We start from the raw sequence: 21043 nt of genomic DNA, 5'->3' as shown, positions 1-21043 counted from the left end.
TCCCTCAAGGGAACTACACCACTCCCCAAACTCCCCCAGCAGAAGGGAACATCTTACAATGGGAACCAAGTGGTTCCCTCAAGCAAAATGTCAACGAAGACTTCTCCTTAAGGGAGCAACTTCCCAGAACCAAAACTGAAGACAGTGAGAAAACAAGCCTGCTTAATTGTGAGTACCTGTCCCCTTTCCTCACCTACACTGACAGCTCAGGTCAATTCCTGGGATGCTGGGTGGTGTACCTAGGGCTTGGTCTCTAGTCTTTCTAGTACAACCATGCTGAAAACTAAATTCCCTTCTTCCCGCTCATGAAAAACATAGGAATAATAAGCTACCATGAGATATTACTGTAGCTATAGGACCTGCGATGCCACAAGCTCTCAGCACTGCACACCCTCGTGCACATGCAGTGGCTTATATTAGGGCCAACTACAGGGCTCTGTGCAGAGCACTTCCTAGCAGGCACAAGGCCCAGGGCTCAATATCCAGCTTTACCCAAACAAAAGCTAAAGGGAAACAAAGCTAGGGAAAGCTCCTTTGCTTAAAATAGCTTATGCTGTGACTTCCAGATGAGATGGGAAGCTGGCGCACCAAGTATGAGCTCGTGAAAGAGAAAGCCAGAAAAATCTACAAAGGAAGCAGAGGATACCTGAAGGGAGCAAAGAAAAAGGCAGGAACAAAAAATAAACTGAACACAGCTTTAGCTGTGCAGCTCCCGTGAGAGAAGAGCCAGCAGCTGCTTTCAGAAGCAGTTTGTTTTTTCCTTGCAGAGTGTGGTATTGAGGATTGATCCTTTAAGAATAAGCTCATCAGGGGGCTGGGGAAAGGTTACTCTTGCAGAGGACCCAGGTTCAATTCTCAAAACGCACAGAGCAGACTTGTGGTGGTCTGTAACTACAGTCCAGGGCATCCAACGCCTTCTTCTGGTCCCTGTGAGTACCAGGAATACATATATGATGCACAGGCATACACACAGGCAAAACCCATATACGTAAAAATAAATATTTCTAAAAAAAACCTCATCAGTAAGATGCCCACCCACCCCCAACTACTATGAATGCTTACCTAGCATGCCCCGGAACCTGGGTTCACTCTCCAGTCTCACATGGGACACATCTGCCTTTCCAGTACTGGAGAAGATCGTGCATCTGATACCACACCAAAGCAAGCTGAGACCAGCCTGGCCAACACAGCAAGATTCTGTCTCAAAAACAAAAACTACCAGGAAACTGGCTCAGTGGGAGAATCCCTACCTAGCATGTAAAAAGCTATATGCTGTTCCTCAACAACAAAAAGATTAAAAGGTTTTTCAGGCTTCTTACCAAAATGCCATGATACATAGTTAATGATCAAATGAAAAGAGTATTAATTTTATCAAACGTTGCAGCCTCTATACTGGTATTAATGGTGCCTGCCTTCTGGCGTTAATGTTGTCATCTTCCACAGTACATGTATCAGTGATGCTATTCTGTCTCCAAGGTTCGGTTATAAAAAGACATCTATTAGCCTGGTGTGGGGGGGTGCCGCACCCCTTTAATCCCAGCACTCAGGAGGCAGAGGCAGGCAGATCTCTGGGAGTTCATGGCCAGCTTGGTCTACAAAGCTAGTTTCAAGACAGCTAAGGGCTTTGGAGAAACTGTGTCTCAAAAAACCAACCAAACAAACAAAAAAACTAACAACAACAACAACAACAACAAAAAGACATCTACCAATGACATTCTTTCAGTCTCTGGGATTATTTTACTGTAAACAGCATTTTCTTTTTTTTTGAGACAGGGTCTCTCTGTGTAGCAGCTCTGGCTGTCCTGGAACTCTGGCCTCCAGCTCACAGAGATCCGCCTGCCTCTGCCTCCCCAGTCCTGGGATTAAAGCTGTGCACCATTACACCAGGCTAGGATTAAGTTTTTTTGAGTCAGGGCTGGAGAGATGGCTCAGTGGTTAAGAGCATTGCCTGCTCTTCCAAAGGTCATGAGTTCAATTCCCGGCAACCACATGGTGGCTCACAACCATCTGTAATGAAGTCTGGTGCCCTCTTCTGGCCTGCAGACATACACACAGACAGAATATTGCATACATAATAAATAAATAAATAAATAATAAAAAAAAAAGAAAAGAAAAAAGTTTTTTTGAGTCAGACAAGGAGGACCTAAAACTCAGTTAGGTACACGCCCCAGTGTACACGTTGGGGTTACAGGACAATCTGCAGGAATCTGTTCTCTTGGATGGACCACCATATGGTCCCCGGGATCAAACTCGGTCATCAGGCTGAGCACACACTCACTGAGTGCTCACAGAATTTACCTTCTTTTTGCTTCCAGTCAGCTGTGGCCCAGTGAATCCTACCCAACTTTGAGTCTCTTTAATGTCACCACTCTGTCGCTAGAGAACCCTTTCTGCTTTGTTTTACCCTCATGTGTATATGGGTGTGCATATACCTGTGTGTGTTGTCACGTGTACGGGAGCACATGTGTAACCACGTATAAAGAGTCCTGATGTTGACTCAGTACCCGTCCGCGATTGTGCTCCATCTAACTCGCTGATCACCAGAGAGCTTGCCAACATGACAAGACTGGCTAACCAACTGGCTCGAGGGAGACTTCTGAGAGCTGGAATCACAGGCAGGCCCACGTCCACTCAGCATCTAACAGGCTCTGGGAACACAAACTCTAGTTCCCACGCTTGTACAGCAACTGCTTTAACCACTGAACCAGCTTCCCAGACCTGTTTTTTTCTCTTTTTTTATTTTGTTTTATTTTTTTTTTTTTGAGACACGGTTTCTCTGTGAAACAGTCCTGGCTGTCTTACTGTGCTTCCAAGTGCTGGGATTAAAGGTGTGTGCCACCACTGCCAGGCTCCCAGACCTGCTTTATCAGTGATCATATCTAGATTAGGCCCTGAGGGGAATCTACCTAAACTCCACCGTATGGCATAACAATCAATAGACTTTGCAGATCATAGCTGTGAATTGTAAGGATGGGAATATTTCTGGAACAAAATTTTGTAATATCAATAAGAAAGCCTTTCATACCTATTAATTAGGAACCACGCAACAGTAAGCATCCCTGCGAGCCATGTGCCACTCATAAGCCAACTTGTGACAAATAAAGCTGTCACATATATTCCTTGTAATCCAAAGACAATGCCAATGTAGAAATATACTGGTTCAATCATCTCCTAAAGGCAAAGAGAGAGGGGATGAGACAGAGGATGACGTTAAACAACCCAAGGATACACAACTGTGTGAGAAAATGGCAATAAAGTGAAAAAGAGGGGGGCTGGAAAGATAGCCCAGTGGTTAAGAGGGTTTTTCTTCTTGCAGAGGACCTCAGTTCCATTTCAGAGTCCACAACGTGACTCACAACCACCTGTGCCTTCTAGAGCAGTGGTTCTCAGCCTTACTAATGCTGAATGAAATCCTTAACACAGTTCCTCGTGCTGTGGTGACCCCCAACCAGAAAATAAATTTGCTGCTGCTTCATAGCTGTAATTTTGCTATTGTTACGAATTATAATGTAAGTATCTGATATGCAACCTCCAAAGGGGTGGAGGTCCACGGCTGAACACCGCTGTGATCTGCTGATGCCCTCTGAACTCTGAAGACACCAGGCAGGCACGCATGTGCTGCACATACAGGTGTGCAAGCACAACACTCTCAAACATGAACTACATCTAGAGTAGAGGGCACTACCTACATGGCTCCCCGTTGCTCGGTAGAGAACACTGGCAATGAGCTCCGGGTACAGAGACAGCTGCTGCACCGCGTTGATAGTCCTCAGGGAGACGGTCTTGTTGTTGTGCGTCAGCTCGTAAACACCTAAACACACAGAGTTCTCTCTGACCACGGCTCATCACAGCATTCATCAGTCACCACGATTAACACGGAAAGAAAGACACTCAAGTGCAACATGGGTGCCTCATTTCCCCAACACTCTTATCATGTACATAAAAACATAGCCTACATTCTAAGACAAATTCCCTTCCTAAAGCTCTTATTCTCTAGGAATAGTTACTTATTTTAGAACAATGTTACTACAATTTTAAGTGTAGGTGTCCATACCTCTTTCAAACGATGGCGCCTTTAACATGTCTTTGTAATAGGAGTAATAAATAGCACTGTCACCCTGAAATGTGATTTCTCGTTCAAGTTCCTATAATGAAACAAGGATTGAGATGTCAGTGTTAAATGTCAGCTGTACTCTTTTATTTCCCCTCATCTTCTTGTGTTTGGTTGTTTGTCTCCTTCATATTTTAAATTGACATAACAAAGATTTACCATTTTATTCCAGGAGATATTTGAATTTTCCTTAATTACCATATTACTAAGATTAAATATCTCAACAGTCTGGCAATCATTTTAGTGAAAACATGGTTTCAAATGAATTACAACTGGTCCATTATGTTTTATATATAAGGAAATTCTAGAAGGAAAACCCAAAGAATATCCTTAAAACAGCAATAGTAGTAAAAGGTAATAACAATAAACTCTTGTCAGGATTTAAAATAAAGCCAGGCACAGTCCTAGCACTCAGGAAGATGAGGCAGGAGGATCAAGTTTGAGACTAGCTTGAGCTACATAGTGAATTCCTGGCCAGCCTGAGCTACTTGGTGTGACACTGTATAAAAAGTATTAAATGGCCGGGCGGTGGTGGCGCACGCCTTTAATCCCAGCACTCGGGAGGCAGAGGCAGGCGGATCTCTGTGAGTTCGAGACCAGCCTGGTCTACAAGAGCTAGTTCCAGGACAGGCTCCAAAACCACAGAGAAACCCTGTCTCGAAAAACCAAAAAAAAAAAAAGAAAAAAAAAAAGTATTAAATGACTTTAAAAACAAAAAGCCCAAAATAAGAAAATAAATTAATGCAGAAAGCAGTGTTTTCTGTGACTATATATAACCTTAAGTACTGATAAGAGTGAGGCCTTAACAGGTACATTTGAAGAACCACAGATTCTCAATCAGTGTTTTCTGTAAATAAGCGAAATTCCCAACTCTAAGAGGCTGGACATGCAGCTCCATGTAGAGGGCTTGCAGGTCCTGGTTCAATCTTCACATCAGAAAGAAAAGAAGCCTAAGGTTTAACTATAAAGAACCAAAAAAAGTAGCAATTAATATAACAGGGTTGGGGAGATGGCTTGGCTATTAAAGCGCTTGCTGCTCAAGCAAGAGGACCAGAGTTCAGATCCCCAAACCCATGTAACTGTGAAGTGGGCCCACCTTGGATGTTCAGCCACAGAAGGCAGAGATGGGACCTTTGGAGCAAGCTTAGCCAGCCATATTGGCTAGCTTTGGGTTTCAGAGACCCTGCCTCAAAGGACATCGTGGAAGGCAGATGAAGGTTCCTCCACAGACACACACGTGCATCTACATGGTGTGTGATATTTGGAAAAAATGGAAAAGAAAAAAAAATGTAATAGTAGGGGCTTGAGAGATGACTCAGCAGTTAAGAGGACCCAGGTTGGATTCCCAGCACCCAAATGGTGGCTCACAGCCATCTGTACTGGGATCTGATGCCCTCTTCTGGCAAGCAGGCAGACATGCAGACAGAGCACTCACAAAAAGACACACCAAACCACAAGGGTAAAGGCCAGGTGTGGTTGCCACCCCTTTAGCTCCAGGGCTCTTGAAGCTGAGGCAGGCGGATCTCTGCTGAGGCGAGCTTGCTCTGTTAGCAAGTTCCAGGCTAACCAGAAAATACACAGTGAGACCCAATCTCAAACAAACAAGCACCATCAGAATGCTTTATATTCTTCAACGCTAAGTCAGCTTTTGCTCTGCCATAACCTTATTTCCTCCTGTACTGGGGCCAAACCCTAGGCCTGGCATTAGCTAGTCAAGAGCTCTAAATCCTGCACTACAATCGCAGGCCTGATCAAATCACCTCTTAACATTGAGCTGTGTTCACACATAACACAGTTAAGTAGGGATACTTCAAACTCTGAATTATTTTTTTCAAGATAGGGTTTCTCTGTGTAGCCCTGGATGTCCTGGAACTCACTCTGGAGACCATTTTGGCCTCAAAATCACAGAGCTCTACCTTCCTCTGCTGGGAGTGCTGGGGTTAAAGGCGTGTGCCACCACACTCAGCTCCAAAATCTGCATTTCAATTGTTCCAAAGGCTAAAACTTGTATGTGTGGACATGCTGGTGCAAGTGGAAAATGCTGTACCCTGACTCTGTGGAAGAACAGTAAAAAGGCTAGCTAGCACACAGAAATGTAAAAATACCCTAGACTACATGTATAAAACTGTATGATACATGAATGTTGTGTTTAGGCTTGGAACCCCCTCCCCAAGACATCAGATTATACATATATAAATACTGCAAAATTTTAAAAAATTGAAATAAAAAAATACCTATATGTAACAGTCAAGCTTGTAGTCTTGTTAGATTTTCTATATGTACAGAGATATATTTCAGATGGATAACTATTCTTCAAACCTTTCAAAGACTAATAGAATATGGCATTTAAAATGTTTTAAGAACTTAGAACTTATCATGACAATGAGATTCATTTGCTCCTGGCAGCACCAATCTACTTCAAGAGGAAGATGGGCATGAAAGAGGCTCCTTATAGAGTTTGTTAGCTATTTGGGCAAGAAACTGCTCTTGCCTGGACTGCTTGATGGTATGTTGTATAAACTGGACATGCAGAACCCAGAGAAAATGTAAAGTTGCCTAAAGAAGGTGAGACAGTCCTTCAGGGTTCCTGTTTCATGAAAGAGTCTGACAGACATTCTGCAGGAAACGGAAGAAAGTAACTGACAAACTGCCAATATAGGTCTTTCAAATTTCCTGCTTTATGGAAAAGTCTGCCAGATACTATGAGGCCTGTAGGTTGAAGATGGATGCCTCAATGTTACAGAAGAATTTTGGGCGACTATCTAGATAGTAAGACATCTCCGTCAATTTTTGAGTTTTTGGAAGTTGTTTACAATGGACTTCCTGTTAACTTAGGTAATATTATTTCCTTCTGGTGTTGAAGAATAGTTATAATTTTCCTTAGTTATGAGAAAAGATAAAGTAGATATAAACATTGTAACTGTAATTCTTACTTGAAAGCTGTTTTGTATTATGTAATTTTGCTATGTTAAAGTTCAAACCTTCTTTTAATTTGAACAGAAAAGGGGAAATGGTGTGGGAAGTCCTTTTGTATATGTGTTGCTTTTAATGGTTAATGAATAAAGAAGCTGCTTTCAGCCAATGGCTTAACAGAATACAGCCAGGCTGAAAAAGATATATAGAGAGTAGGCAGAGTCAGGGAGAAACCAGAGGAGAAAGACATGAGCTGCCAGCCGGAACCTTGCCACTGGAGCCACAAGCCTCATGGTAAAATATAAAATAATAAAAATGGGTTAATTTAAGATATAAGAGCTAGTTGGCAATATGCTTAAGTGATTGGCCAAGCAGTGATTTAAATAATAGAGTGTCTGTGTGATTATTTTGAGTCAGGGCAGTTGGAAAATGAACTAGCAGACTCTGTTAACACCCAAGCCCCTATGAGCAGTTTTCCAAAGTTCTAACTTCTTACAGTTTCACTGAGTGTTACTTAAACAGTCCTGGGATCAGCAAGATGGCTCAATGGGTAAGATCGCTTGCTACCAAACCTGATAACCTGAGTTTGATTCTCAGAAGACCCATGTTGGAAGGAGAAAGTTGTCCTCTAATTGCCCTGAACAAACACATGTAAGATTATAAGATAAACAAATAAAACATTTAAGTGTTTGGAGCTCAAGTCTGTAATCCTAGCACTTAAAGGGTCAAACAGGAAGATTGAGAGTTCAAGGTCACTTGGGCTACACAACAAGACTGCCTTTAAATAAATGTAAAAATACAAATAGTAAATAGTGTGCAGTTATGTTTGGAAAAGAACTTGAGGGGCTAGAGAGATGGCTCAGAGGTTAAGAGCATTGCCTGCTCTTCCAAAGGTCCTGAGTTCAATTCCCAGCAACCACATGGTGGCTCACAACCATCTGTAATGAGGTCTGGTGCCCTCTTCTGGCCTGCAGGCATACACACAGACAGAATATTGTATACATAATAAATAAATAAAATAAATATTTTTTTAAAAAAGAACTTGATTAAATGGTCTCGTGAGTTTCTTTCTTGTAAAATTTTTCCACTTCCACATCTGCTTTCTACTGTGAATCTCCAAGAGAAAATGTTTCCCAGGTCAATTAACCTCTCTCCCATTTAGAAACTGCTGGGGTCTGGATGTTAGCGTCCCCTGACAGGGCTCAAATTTGTATGTTGAAATGTAATCCCCAGTATTAGGTAGTATTTGAAAGAGGGTATTTGGAAGGTGGGTATGTCATGAGGACACAGCTTTCATGAGCAGGGTTAGTGCCCTTATGAAAGAGGCCCAGAGTTCCCTCATCCCTCTGCCACAGGATCAAGAAGCATGTCTGAGCTGTGCCTGGTGGCACACACCTCTAACCCAGCACTATGGAGGCAGAAGCCGGTCAAACTGTGATGTCCTGGCCAGCCAGTGTTACATAATGAAACTCTGTCTTAGAAAGTAAGAGAGGAGGGGTGGGCAGATAGATAGATAGATAGATAGATAGATAGATAGATAGATAGATAGATAGATAGATAGATAGACAGACAGACATCCCGACAAAGAGCATCTGCTTGTGACTTATGTTGGCTTTCAAACCCAATTTGTATATTTTGTTTTCACAGCCCAAATATACTGACACACCTAAATGAATTTCTCTTACAATTATTTTTGAGGCCAGATGGTGGTGGTGCACACCTTTAACCCCAGCACTCAGGAGGCAGAGGCAACTGGATCTCTGTGAGTTCTGGAGGCCAGTCTGGTCTACAAAGCAAGTTCCAGTAGAGCCAGGACTACACAAAGAAACCCCGTCTCAAAAAAGACAAAAACAAAAAAATTCTTTTGGGGGATGGAAAATTTGTTTGCAGCTGGGTGTGGAAGCTCACGTTTCTAACTCCGGCCACTGTAAGTGTGAGGACAGACTAATTTATCCGCAGTGAGTCTCCCAGACTAGCCTAATCAACAGACTAATTTATCCGCAGTGAGTCTCCCGGACTAATCAACAGAGTGAGAGCAAGACTTTGTCTCAACAACAAAGGAACGACAGAACCACATTTGTTTCCTTCCAAGATTTCTAAGGTGAAATTCTAACCATCATATTTTAAATTAACTCTGCATATGAAACACAGAAAGGCCTTATTAACTATCTGGGTGTGGTGGCACACTCCTTAACCCCAGCACTCAGAAGGCAGAGGCAGATATCTCTCAGTTTGAAGCCAACCTGGTCTACAGAGATGGCTCTAGGACAGCAAGGGCTACACAGAGAAATTCTGTCTTGAAATAAATAAATAATAAAAAAGTTTACTAAATGTAGACTGATCCTAAAGTGGGTTTCACAAGTGCAGAAGCTCTCAATGTCACCGTCCCTATCTGTATGCACTACATGATTCCATGTTCTTCAGAACACGGCTGCATCTTCACTCCAGTGTCCTCAGTCCTGCCTACAACAGTGACCAGGTCCTACACACTGCAGACGTCCAGCATGAAGAACTGAGAGGAAGGCCACCTTCTGATGGTTCCTGGGCGACTTCCCTATACTTGGCATGGAGAACTAGAATGATAGAGATTCTTTTCTTTTCTTTCTTTCTTTTTGGAAACAAGGTCTTGCTGTTCTGGAACTTAATGTGCATATTTGGCTTCCCTTGAAATGGCCTGCTTTGATCCAGACGTTGAAGGAAAAAGTACAGGCTGTTGTGCTAACATGACCAACACACAGATGTGAGGAGTAACTACTCATATCCATTCTCTACACAAAGCAGGGTCAGTGTGACTGCCTGCTCAGAATCAATGAGGAAGAGCAGCACCGCGAGTGCAGAACTCTGAGAAGCCCACAGTCAGGTGAGCTCTGAGAGCAGCTTTATTCAAAGGCCCAACGGTGAAATTTCAAATATAACTACAGAGACTGAGGATTCTGTGAAATACACGTAATTTAAAACCCCAAACATTAACCACGAGGCAACAACATCTTAACACTGTTAGTGGGGTCACTTAGATGATGCAGTGGATCAAGGCACCTGTCATACTGCACACATATACACAATAAATCAATAAATGCAATTTAAAATTTAAAAATAACATTTTAAAATGTAAATTCTGTTGTACCTGATAATCATCTTCAACCTTCCCCGAAACTGCAATTATATAATCCCAAAATTAAACATGTGTAACTACATAATCTAAACATTAAAGTATTTTAATGCTGAAATTCACATTTCTGAAATATGAGCTAAACTCCTTAGAGGCTGACCAATACCACCAGACTTTACTGCAAGTCCTCAGAGAGATTCAGCTTGGTCTGACCATGGCTCTCCAGAGCAGCTCTGATCTGTTCCCGGTCTCTTAGCTACTACAAATGAACACAACTACCAGAGTGGGCACCTGGAATCTTAGCCTTACATCCTACCTACATCAGCACCACGAATGTGCCTGATGTCCTTGGTACCAGCTCTTCCATCAAAAAGAAGTCAGCATTGCGCTGACCATTCTGTCACCACTTCTCTTGGATTCCAATCTCAAGGCCTCCCTTGTTGGCTACTGCCCACAACCTACATCCACACAAGCCCCAACTGCCCTGCAATTGGATCCACCTGTCTGTCTTCGGTATGCTGACTCCTGCAGCCAGTTCTCATACACTTGAACCAGATTCTCCTAACAGCCCCAGATAAATTAACTGTACAAGGAGAGCACCCTAATAATTTCTACTTTATGAATTACCTTATTAGATTTTATTTGAGACAGGGTCTTTCTATGAAAGCCTGGTCGGCCTGGAACTAGCTATGTAAACCAAGTTAGCCTAGAACTCAAGCAATCTGCCTACCTCTGTCTCCCCAGTGCTAGGATTAATGACATTAACCAACATGCCCAGCTTACTATATATTTTAAGACTGATACTATAACTGTGTCTCAAAAGAGCTTTTATAACATTTTGCTAGTACCTATAAATAAGATGGTATCTGCCATACCTACCAAATGATATATATAACCTGAGAAACACATTATTCAAAATAATAAGTATGAAAATGTTTTTCATATGTATATATGATATGTATAACCTGAGAAACACATCATTCATTTTTTTGGTTTTTCGAGACAGGAGCCTGTCCTGGAACTAGCTCTTTTTTTTTTTTTATTTTTCGAGAGAGGGTTTCTCCGTAGCTTTTGGTTCCTGTCCTGGAACTAGCTCTTGTAGACCAGGCTGGCCTCAAACTTACAAAGATCCGCCTGTCTCTGCCTCCCGAGTGCTGGGATTAAAGGTGTGCGCCACCACCGCCCGGCTGAAACACATCATTCATAATAATAAGTATGAAAATACTTTTCATATGCTCAAAATTCTTACCTGCCTGTTGGAAAACCAGAATTTCCGCTCGTGGTACGCTGATAAGTAGAAAACATGCATCACGCCACTGACGACGGCCGCGATACAGCCAATAAGCACCTTGGCAAAGCGCTGAAACGACAAATCTGAGGAAGAGGAGCCGGAGTGACTCGTGGTCTGGAGGCAGAGTGATTAAAATGGCATCCTAACTCAACGGTTTCTCCCCAAAACACATAACCCCAGTCTAAGCATGAGAAAACATTAAACTCAATAGAGGTCCATCCTATAGGCCACCTGACTGGGATTCCTCCAACTGAGAGTTCAGTCACATAAGACAAAGAGTCAGAACATCTGAATAAAGTACAGGCTTTACTTAAGGGTAACACCTCAGTATTTATTCCCTATAACAAACGTACCACACTAATTAAAATGCTAACGAGGAAAGAGGTACCAGAGGCTGGGGCCAGCAGGAAGGGTCAGTGGGGAAATGTACCAGCCACCAATCACCATGACCTGAGTTCAATCGTTGGTACCAACATGGTGAAAGGAAAGAACTAATTCCCTAAAGCTGTCCTCTGATCTCCATGTGTGCTCATATGTCAAAACACACACACACAGAAAAAAAGTAATTTTTTATTTACTAATTTTTTGGGGGGTGGTTTTCAAGCTAGGACTTCTCTGTGTAGCTTTGGAGCTTGTCCTGGAACTTGCTCTGTAGACCAGGATGACCTCGAATTCACAGAAATCTGGCAGCCTCTGCCTTCTGAGTGCTGGGATTAAAGGTGCGTACCACCACCGCCCAACAAGAAAAATTATTTTAATTAAGGTCTATTTCACATGATGAACACACTACAGAGATTTGGTTCACAACAAGGTAAATATGCTTAAAATTAAAGAACAATACACTGAAAATTGGTTAAGTCATGAAAAAAAGTCAGGTGGTGGTGGTGCACGACTTTAATCCTAGCCCTTAGAAGGCCAAAGAAGGCAGTTTGAGGCCAGCCTGGTCTACATAGTGAGTTCCAGAACTACAGAAAGAAATCCTGTTTTAAAAGGGCAAACAAGCAAACAAACAAAAAACATGAGAAAAATGTCCATTGATTCAAAAGTACTGAAAAAGAGTGCACACAGTTATCTTACAAGCATGAGTGTTATGCAGGAGTGTTCTGCAGGGGCGTTGTGCAGGGGAGTGTTGTGAAGGAGTGTTGTGCAGGGGAGTGTTGTGCAGGGGTGTTGTGCAGGGGCGTTGTGCAGGGATGTTGTGCAGGGGTGTTGTGCAGGGGTGTTGTGCAGGAGCATTGTACAGGGGAGTTGTGAAGGAGTGTTGTGCAGGAGTGTTGTGCAGGGATGTTGTGCAGGGGAGTGTTGTGAAGGAGTGTTGTGCAGGGGAGTGTTGTGAAGGAGTGTTGTGAAGGAGTGTTGTGAAGGAGTGTTGTGCAGGGGAGTGTTGTGCAGGGATGTTGTGAAGGAGTGTTGTGCAGGGGAGTGTTGTGCAGGGGTGTTGTGCAGGAGTGTTGTGCAGGGATGTTGTGAAGGGGTGTTGTGCAGGAGTGTTGTGCAGGGATGTTGTGCAGGAGTGTTGTGCAGGAGTGTTGTGCAGGAGTGTTGTGCAGGGATGTTGTGCAGGAGTGTTGTGCAGGAGTGTTGTGCAGGAGTGTTGTGCAGGAGCGTTGTGCAGGAGCGTTGTGAAGGAGTGTTGTGCAGGGGTGTTGTGAAGGGGTGTTGTGAAGGAGTGTTGTGAAGGAGTGTTGTGCAGGGATGTTGTGAAGGAGTGTTGTGAAGGAGTGTTGTGCAGGAGTGTTGTGAAGGAGTGTTGTGAAGGAGTGTTGTGCAGGAGTGTTGTGCAGGAGTGTTGTGAAGGAGTGTTGTGCAGGGATGTTGTGAAGGAGTGTTGTGCAGGAGTGTTGTGCAGGAGTGTTGTGCAGGAGTGTTGTGAAGGAGTGTTGTGCAGGAGTGTTGTGCAGGAGTGTTGTGAAGGAGTGTTGTGAAGGAGTGTTGTGCAGGAGTGTTGTGAAGGAGTGTTGTGAAGGAGTGTTGTGCAGGAGTGTTGTGAAGGAGTGTTGTGAAGGAGTGTTGTGCAGGAGTGTTGTGCAGGAGTGTTGTGAAGGAGTGTTGTGAAGGAGTGTTGTGAAGGAGTGTTGTGCTTGAGTAGGATTTTAAGGAGAAAAAGGAGGAGTCTGTGCTAGGGTGAGCTGCTAAATCCTGATTGGGCATATTAGCCAAATAATGAATTTTGATTGCTGGACCTTGGTGTTTTGTCTCAGGAACAAGTCAGTGGCCAAATAAGGGAATGGACCTTGGCGGGCATCTCTAGGAATGTAATCTAACGTTTTTAGCAAGGAGGAGAAGGGAAAAAGGCAAAACCTGCCAGTGCCATATTTGCCAGGCTCCTGCCTGTGTTTGCCATGCTTATGCCTATGACAGCGGAGCAGGGCAAAAAGGCAGTTTGTGTTCAGAACTAGTGCACGGCTCCTCCCTCCACTTACTCCACAGGCTCAAACCAGTCGCAGGCCTGCCTGCCCTGCTCAGAGGGCAGCTGAAGGGACATGCAATAGTGGATGTAAAGACAGCATATGTTTCGGAATGAATAAAAAATAGTAACTGACGGGGGCTGGAGAGATGGCTCGGGGGGCGGGGGGGAGAGCACTGGCTCTTCCAGAGGTCCTGAGTTCAATACCCAGCAACCACATGGTGGCTCACAACCATCTGTAATGAGACCTGGTGCCTTCCTTGCCAGCAATTGTATGCTTAGTAAATAAATAAATCTTAAAAGAATAAAGAATAATAAGGAGCAGATCTACACTGCTGTAACTAGTGCTCCTTAAAAAAAAAAAAAATAGTAACTGACTATCTGTCTCCACAGCCACAAATATTTATTTCCTTCCTGAAAGCACAACACACTCAACAGCTTTCTCAGACGGCTTCCTACCTGCAGACAGGCTCAAAGTCAATTAAGGCCCAGAGAGTTGGAAAGTTTCAGGCCTTCTTAATTTTGACAGGCACTCGCAAAGGTTTAATTAGGTAGAGGTAAAGTTACAAACCTCAAATCCAGTTACTTGGGAGGTTGAGGTAAAGCAAGAGCTCAAGAGTGTGCGGCCAGCCAGAACAACTTAGTGAGGACCTGACTCTAAAACAAAAGGCTGGGAATGATAATACATACCTTTAATCTCAACACACAAGAGGCAGAGGCAGGCAATGTCTGAGTTCAAGGCCAGCCTGGTCTACACAGTGAGCTTCAAGACATTAAGGGTTACACAGAGAAAGCCTGTCTAGAAGGAAGCAATCAAAGGAAGGAGAGAGATGGATGGAAGGAAAAAAGGAAGGAAGGAAGGAAGGAAGGAAGGAAGGAAGGAAGGAAGGAAGGAAGGAAGGAAGGAGAAAAACCTTAATAAAAAGGTTTGCCTATGAGAAATAAAAATATACATCCACAAACACAAAGTTCATGAAATACTGCTAAGCAGGGGTCTTGAAAGAAGGTTCAGTGGCTAAGAGGATTTGCTGCTTTCCCAGAAGACCAGCTCATCCCCAGCACCCACTTCTGGTGGCTTACACTATCTGTAACTTAGGTTTTGGGGGATTCGACACCTCTGCCCTCTCTAGACAGCTACACTCATATGCACACACCTACACACTGACATACACACCTTTACATCGCTAATAATAAAAGGGGGGGGGCTGTAGAGATGGCTCAGTGGTTAAGAGCACTGGCTGCTCTTCCAGGGGACCAGGGTTCAATTCGTAGCACCCAAATGGCAGCTGACAACTGCCATTCCCAGGGAATCTGACACCCTCAGCTCACCATTCTCAGATCAGATTTTCAGCCTCAGCAGTCACAGGGTGTGAAGAGGTTAACATCCGTACATGCAGACAAAACACTCATACACATATATATGTAAATTTAAATAATAACTGCAAGCAGTCACAGCAACAGCATTACCAAGGGTTTGCCACTGTATAGTATGATTGTGTGTTTACGATAAGGTTACACTCTGTATTGTTTGTCAGCCTTGGCTCTCACTCCTCCTTCCTGTGGCCTCCTGAGTTCTGGAATTACAGGCGAGCATCCACCATGCCAGCATTGAGCAAATACATACAGGCCTTTAACTTTCTACAGGCAGGAAGCAATCTAAGAAAGCTGTTTGGCCCCTATATGTGACATAGTTCTAATGCCCTCTTCAGGCCAGGAAGATAATAGGGAAGGGAGAGCCTCTGGGAGACAAGTGAAGGGCCACAAGGAAAAATGAACTTCAAGAAACTCCCAAAACACACTACAGGACGCAGAGAAGATTTCCCAGCCCAGGGTAAGGAGATCTTGCACTTAGCAGGATTTCTGGATTGCTATGGAAAGTGTGATGAAGCCTGGGAGACTCGTTTACAGCATCATACCAACAGTGTATGTAGGGAAGGGCACACACATACAGGAAAGAATTAGCAGGGCAGGCCTGAGCCAGCGCCATAAGACACGACTGCTTACAGCCCAGGCTCCTAGGCATCCGGGAACTTGGATTTCAAGAGCTCCTACCATTCTGTGATAAGTGTGGGCTTACTGCGCCTACCTTATTTGTACAATGTTGTTTATACTTTCCTCCAGAGTTTAAAATTTAGTCAGCTGATAGGCAAAGGATACCTACAATACCTACATGGCCAACTCTGAAAACCAAGGGCTGGCTCTAATGCGCTTCCCTTGCTGGCAAAGCTGTAGGTGCCACAATGTGAGGACAAAGAGATAAAGGGGTCCTATAGGTCCACTGGGAGAGGAATTTCGGAAGTGTATGTCCAATAACTTACACTTTACCCAAAAGGCCTTTCCCTATGCTGACTTTATGTTATTCACTATAGTGAATCATAGTTTAAGGACAGTAAGAGTTTTTTTTTTGTTTTTTTTTTTTTGTTTTTTTTTTGTTTTTTTGAGACAGGGTTTCTCTGTGGTTTTGGAGCCTGTCCTGGAACTAGCTCTTGTAGACCAGGCTGGTCTCGAACTCACAGAGATCCGCCTGTCTCTGCCTCCCGAGTGCTGGGATTAAAGGCGTGCACCACCACCGCCCGGCCGACAATAAGAGTTTTAAAACTGATGTTATGACAAAATAAAACTGGACATCTTCCTTAGTGCAGGGAGGGTGTGCTCTGTCTGACAGAGGGTGTGGGAGGTCCTTCTGTATATGGGTTGCTTTTATTGCTTAATGAATAAAGAATTTGTCTTGGGTCTAGTGGGGCAGAATAGAGGTAGGCGGGGAAAACTAAATTGAATGCTGGGAGAAAAGTGGCAGAGTCAGTGAGACACCATGGAGCTGCCAGAGGAGAAACACACAAGTCGACAGCCAGAATCTTGCCAGTAGGCCACGAGTCTCGTGATAAAATATAGAATAATAGAAATGAGTTAAATTAAGATGTAAGAGTTATCCAGTAACAAGCTAGAGCTAATAAGCCAAGCAGTGATTTAATTAATACAGTTTCTGTGTGGTTATTTTAGGGTTCAGCAGCCGGGAACAAACAAGCGGCCTCTCTTACTACAGAGAAGGCCAAATATTTATAAGGAAAGGGATAAAGTGTAGTAAGATGGTGTTAATATTACCAACCATTTTCTCCTTCCTTACGGAAAGATTATAGGGTGATATAGCTCACAGACAGCGTGAGCCACATGTTCAAAGCCTTGGGCTTGATCTGCAATGTGATAAAATAAATGAATGGAGACAGAAAATGATGTATTTCTACCCATGACCATGCGCCTTCTGTTTCCTGTAGTCACGGTGTGCTTCCTTAAATCCATTATCTGGATTCACTAGAACTTGCTTGGACCACAAACAGAAGTACAAGTGACAGTGGGCCAGTCTAGCAGAAGCTCCAAGGGGCACGTATGATTCTACATACTCTCCGGCTCTTCTCCTGCATCCCAGAAAAAAAATGTGCCAGAGAGTGGCTATTCTTTCCTGGGACATGAAGCCCAACCAGCCAACCTGTGACCAAACATGTAACATAACTCAGAAATCAATGTTTTTCATATCACGTCATGTCATACCATGGCCACAAACCATAAACAAGATATAAGTGTATATTGTAAGGTGATACAGTTTAGGGGTTATTTTATAGCAAAAATCAATTGTTTTAATGATGAGGTTAATCTCAAAATATCTTTCTATAAGATGGGGGCATGCTCAGTGGAAAGTGCTTGTCTGGCTGGTACACAAGCTCAGGCTTAGTTACCAACACCTCAAAACACAAAAAGCAAGAAATAATTTTGAAGTTCACCCACTGACATGACAAAAACATATTTTTCCAGCTGGTGTACCACACAAGCATCCACACAGACCTACGTGACTTACATTTTGAAAGTCTTTCAGAAACTGCGGGGCTTCTGGTCTTCTGTGCTCTGGCTTCCTGGTTTCCTGAAGCCTTGTGCTTTTTCCTTTGGCGGACTTCTACAGATGACCCTTAAGACATTTAAAACATTATTGCAATGCATGCATCCATCTTTGGTACCTCGAGTGCATCAACTCTGCTACCTACATGGCCAGATCCCAGTACACACCCCCAGGCCCTATCTCTAATGAGCTTCCCTGGTTGATAAATTGGCACAAATGGCACAACTCTGATACGGAGGGAATCAAGTATATCATCTGTGACTCTATAAAGAGAAAATGTTGGCATCATGTGACTAAAACAGGTCCTGTGAGATCCAATAGTGCTGGAAGTAACTTTTCGTATCTGGAACTCTTCCTCAAACAGTCTTTAGTGTACAGGAACGGAAACAACAACAAACATACATTTCCTACCACCACCACCACCACTCACATTTTAGGAGACTAACTGGTAAAGAAGCTTACGAATTCTTATCCTGAAATGATGCTCTTTTAAAATGTTCCAAAAAAAGGAGGCTGGAGAGATGGATCAGTGGTTAAGGGCACTGGCTGCTCAACCAGAGGACCCAGGTTCGATTCCCAGTACCCACATGGCAGCTTACAACTATTTGTAACTCCAAGATCTGACATCTTCACACAGATACACATGTGGGCAAAACAAATAAATAATTAAAAAATATTCCAAAAAAAGTTAATTTTTTCCCCAAAATTCTGAGGAATATTTTTAATCTTACTATGTTAGCTACCCGAGATTAACAAATCCATCGTTTATAAAATTATGCTTTTTCCTGTTCCCCCTTCTTTTTAAAGGCAAGCTCTTGAGTAGCCTCAAGCTCCTGACTCTCCCACCTCAGTCTTCCAAATGCTGGAATTACAGGCATGCACCACCATTTTTCTTCCCAGGATTTGGGACTGAACAAAGGGTCCTGAGCACACTAGGCAAATACTGTACTGCTGAACTACTGCCTAGCCAGGCCTTCTCCATAGAAGGATCTCACAGAGCTCACAAAGGTAGGTCCTATCACACATGGGGAAGAGCTTGAAAAAAGTGCCCTAATACCAAAATGCTCACCTTTTCTATCTCTAATGTTTTAAAATGTAATGCAGAAGTTAGTAAACCAGTAAGTTAAATTCCAAATTAAAGAACAAAAGAATACACATTGAACAGGAATTTGGCACAGATAAGTTTTTCCTTTCCTAAAATTATCGCGCAGAATAGAAACTACTGTGATAGGCTAGAGGCCCCTGTCAAGTTCATAATGTGGCCCAGGTTTTTATCTCTCTTCCTTCCTCTTAGTTAAGTCACTCAGCTATAAAATGTGGACCAAAGGATGGAATCAGTAGCAATGAGAATGGGCCGCGCGGATCAAACAGACAACTCCTTAGCTTTACTGTGAAACGGTGTAAAACAGATTCAGAGACTGTTTCCAAGCAAACTCGCGCTTCCTAAAATGTCTCTAGATCACAGTGCAGCAATAAAAGGTGAGCTGTGCCTGGAGGTTTGGTCTCACAGTCCAACTCTCACCTGCTTTCATGGTGCCATGATCTCTAACCGCACTCTAAACTCCCACGGTGTTCTCATTCCCCATCAATGAAACGCCTCTGTGCACATTAAAGAAATCCACAACCAAGCAAAATGCTAAGACGGGAGCCAGGCCCAATGGACACATCTCCAGAACCCGCATACCTAAGGCTGAGGGAACACTGTGGAAGAGGGGGTGGAAAGACAGAAAGAGCCAGAGGATGAAGGATTTTGCTGAGACCACAAAGTCTCCCCAGCACGGCTGCCAGAGCAAGAGCAATAATGGACATGCCACAGGAGAGGGAAGGACCACCAGGCCTCAACCCTATACAAAAGGCAACTAAGGAATGCTGATAGGGAGACAGACTACCCCAGGGAAGACAACCGATTAGTTATTCAATAGCAAATGTTCAGTCGTAAAAACACACACACAAGTAACATACACACTGAGTAGGTTATATTTAGAAATATATATTGCATGTATGTAACAATTAGAGGAGGCCATAAATTTGAAAGAGACCAAGAATGGGTATATGGGAGGGTTTAGAAGAAAAAGGAGGATGAAGAAGTAATTATATTACAATTTCAAAAATATAAAAATATTTTTAAAATAAATAAAAACAAAAAAAATGAGTTTTAATGTTGTTTAGTTACATTAAATTTCTGCAGCAAAGCCTGGTGGCGGTGCCGCACGCCTTTAATCCCAGCAGTCAGGAGGCAGAGGCAAGTGGCTCTGAGTTCCAGGTCAACCACAGCTCACAAAGAAACCTTATCTCAAAAAACAAACAAACAACAAAAAACTGCAGCAAAAAAACCTGAGCTGGGTGAGGTGACTCACTACCAGAACCCCAGAAGCCAGAGGCAGGCAGATCTCTAAGTGATGAAGGCCAACAACGCCAGTTCCAGGCTAGCCAGCGTTAGAGTAAGACACTGTTTCCAAAGGAGGGAGAAAAGCACAACCTGGCAAAGAAAACATGTATTTTAATTATTTTATAAATTCTGTCAATAAAACCAAGTTTTTGCATGGTGCTAAAAAGCTAAATAAATGCAAATTCTCACTTCCTTTGTATTATCCAGGTAAATGAACAATAGAAAGACAAAATTTATGCCATGGGGATGACGAAGCCAGGCAGCAAAGTCTAGACCCGGGTCGGAGCTAACACTAACCAAAGGATGGCGTGGAGAATAGCAAAGCTGAAAGCAGTCTCTGGGATGAATTCGAGTCCCCTTCAAAAGGTTACATTTTTATATTATAAAGAAAAAGCCAAACCAAATGATGATTACATATCCACAGGAAAATCTGCTACTTCAATCTCTAGTCCCATCATCATCACATGAGCTAACGGCTACAAATAGGTTTCTAGGTGTCCATCTAGAAGAGACAGGCAGGACCCAGGAGAAAGGCTAACACTGTTCTATCAAAGTGTGTAGAAGAGACAGGCAGGGCCCAGGAGAAAGGGTAACACTGTTCTATCAAAGCATGGAGAAGAGACAGGGAGGGCCCAGGAGAAAGGGTAACACTGTTCTATCAAAGCGTGTAGAAGAGACAGGCAGGGCCCAGTAGAAAGGGTAACACTGTTCTATCAAAGCGTGTAGAAGAGACAGGCAGGGCCCAGGAGAAAGGCTGACACTGTTCTATCAAAGTGTGTAGAAGAGACAGGGAGGGCCCAGGAGAAAAGCTTGCTGTTCCTTTGACTTACGTTTGTTTCAGGGGGTATAAATGTAAGCACCAATAAACTTCTACTGCATCAAGAAAGATGTTTGGAAGAATTAACTGTGAGAGACAGTTGGAAAACAACGAGGT

The 21043-nt window shown here is 43.2% G+C and overlaps 1 protein-coding gene across 2 annotated transcripts in view; it reads right to left on the bottom strand.

Annotated features, from left to right (window-relative positions):
* Dpy19l4 (dpy-19 like 4) overlaps positions 1-21043 on the bottom strand; it is a 54083-nt gene that overhangs the window by 31238 nt on the left and 1802 nt on the right. For both annotated transcript variants that reach the window (XM_057790519.1, XM_057790520.1), the window contains exons 2-6: positions 17682-17789; positions 11383-11507; positions 4055-4145; positions 3690-3811; positions 3026-3171 (exon numbers count right to left, since the gene is read on the bottom strand). In XM_057790519.1, coding sequence (XP_057646502.1) covers positions 3026-3171; positions 3690-3811; positions 4055-4145; positions 11383-11507; positions 17682-17789 — 592 coding nt within the window. The remainder of the gene's footprint in view (positions 1-3025; positions 3172-3689; positions 3812-4054; positions 4146-11382; positions 11508-17681; positions 17790-21043) is intronic.

Source organism: Chionomys nivalis, chromosome 16 (genome assembly GCF_950005125.1).
Source record: "Chionomys nivalis chromosome 16, mChiNiv1.1, whole genome shotgun sequence".
In the NCBI taxonomy this organism is placed as follows: domain Eukaryota; kingdom Metazoa; phylum Chordata; class Mammalia; order Rodentia; family Cricetidae; genus Chionomys; species Chionomys nivalis.
The sequence above is the reverse complement of the archived record's forward strand: the minus strand, read 5'-3'. Positions and strand labels throughout refer to the sequence as shown.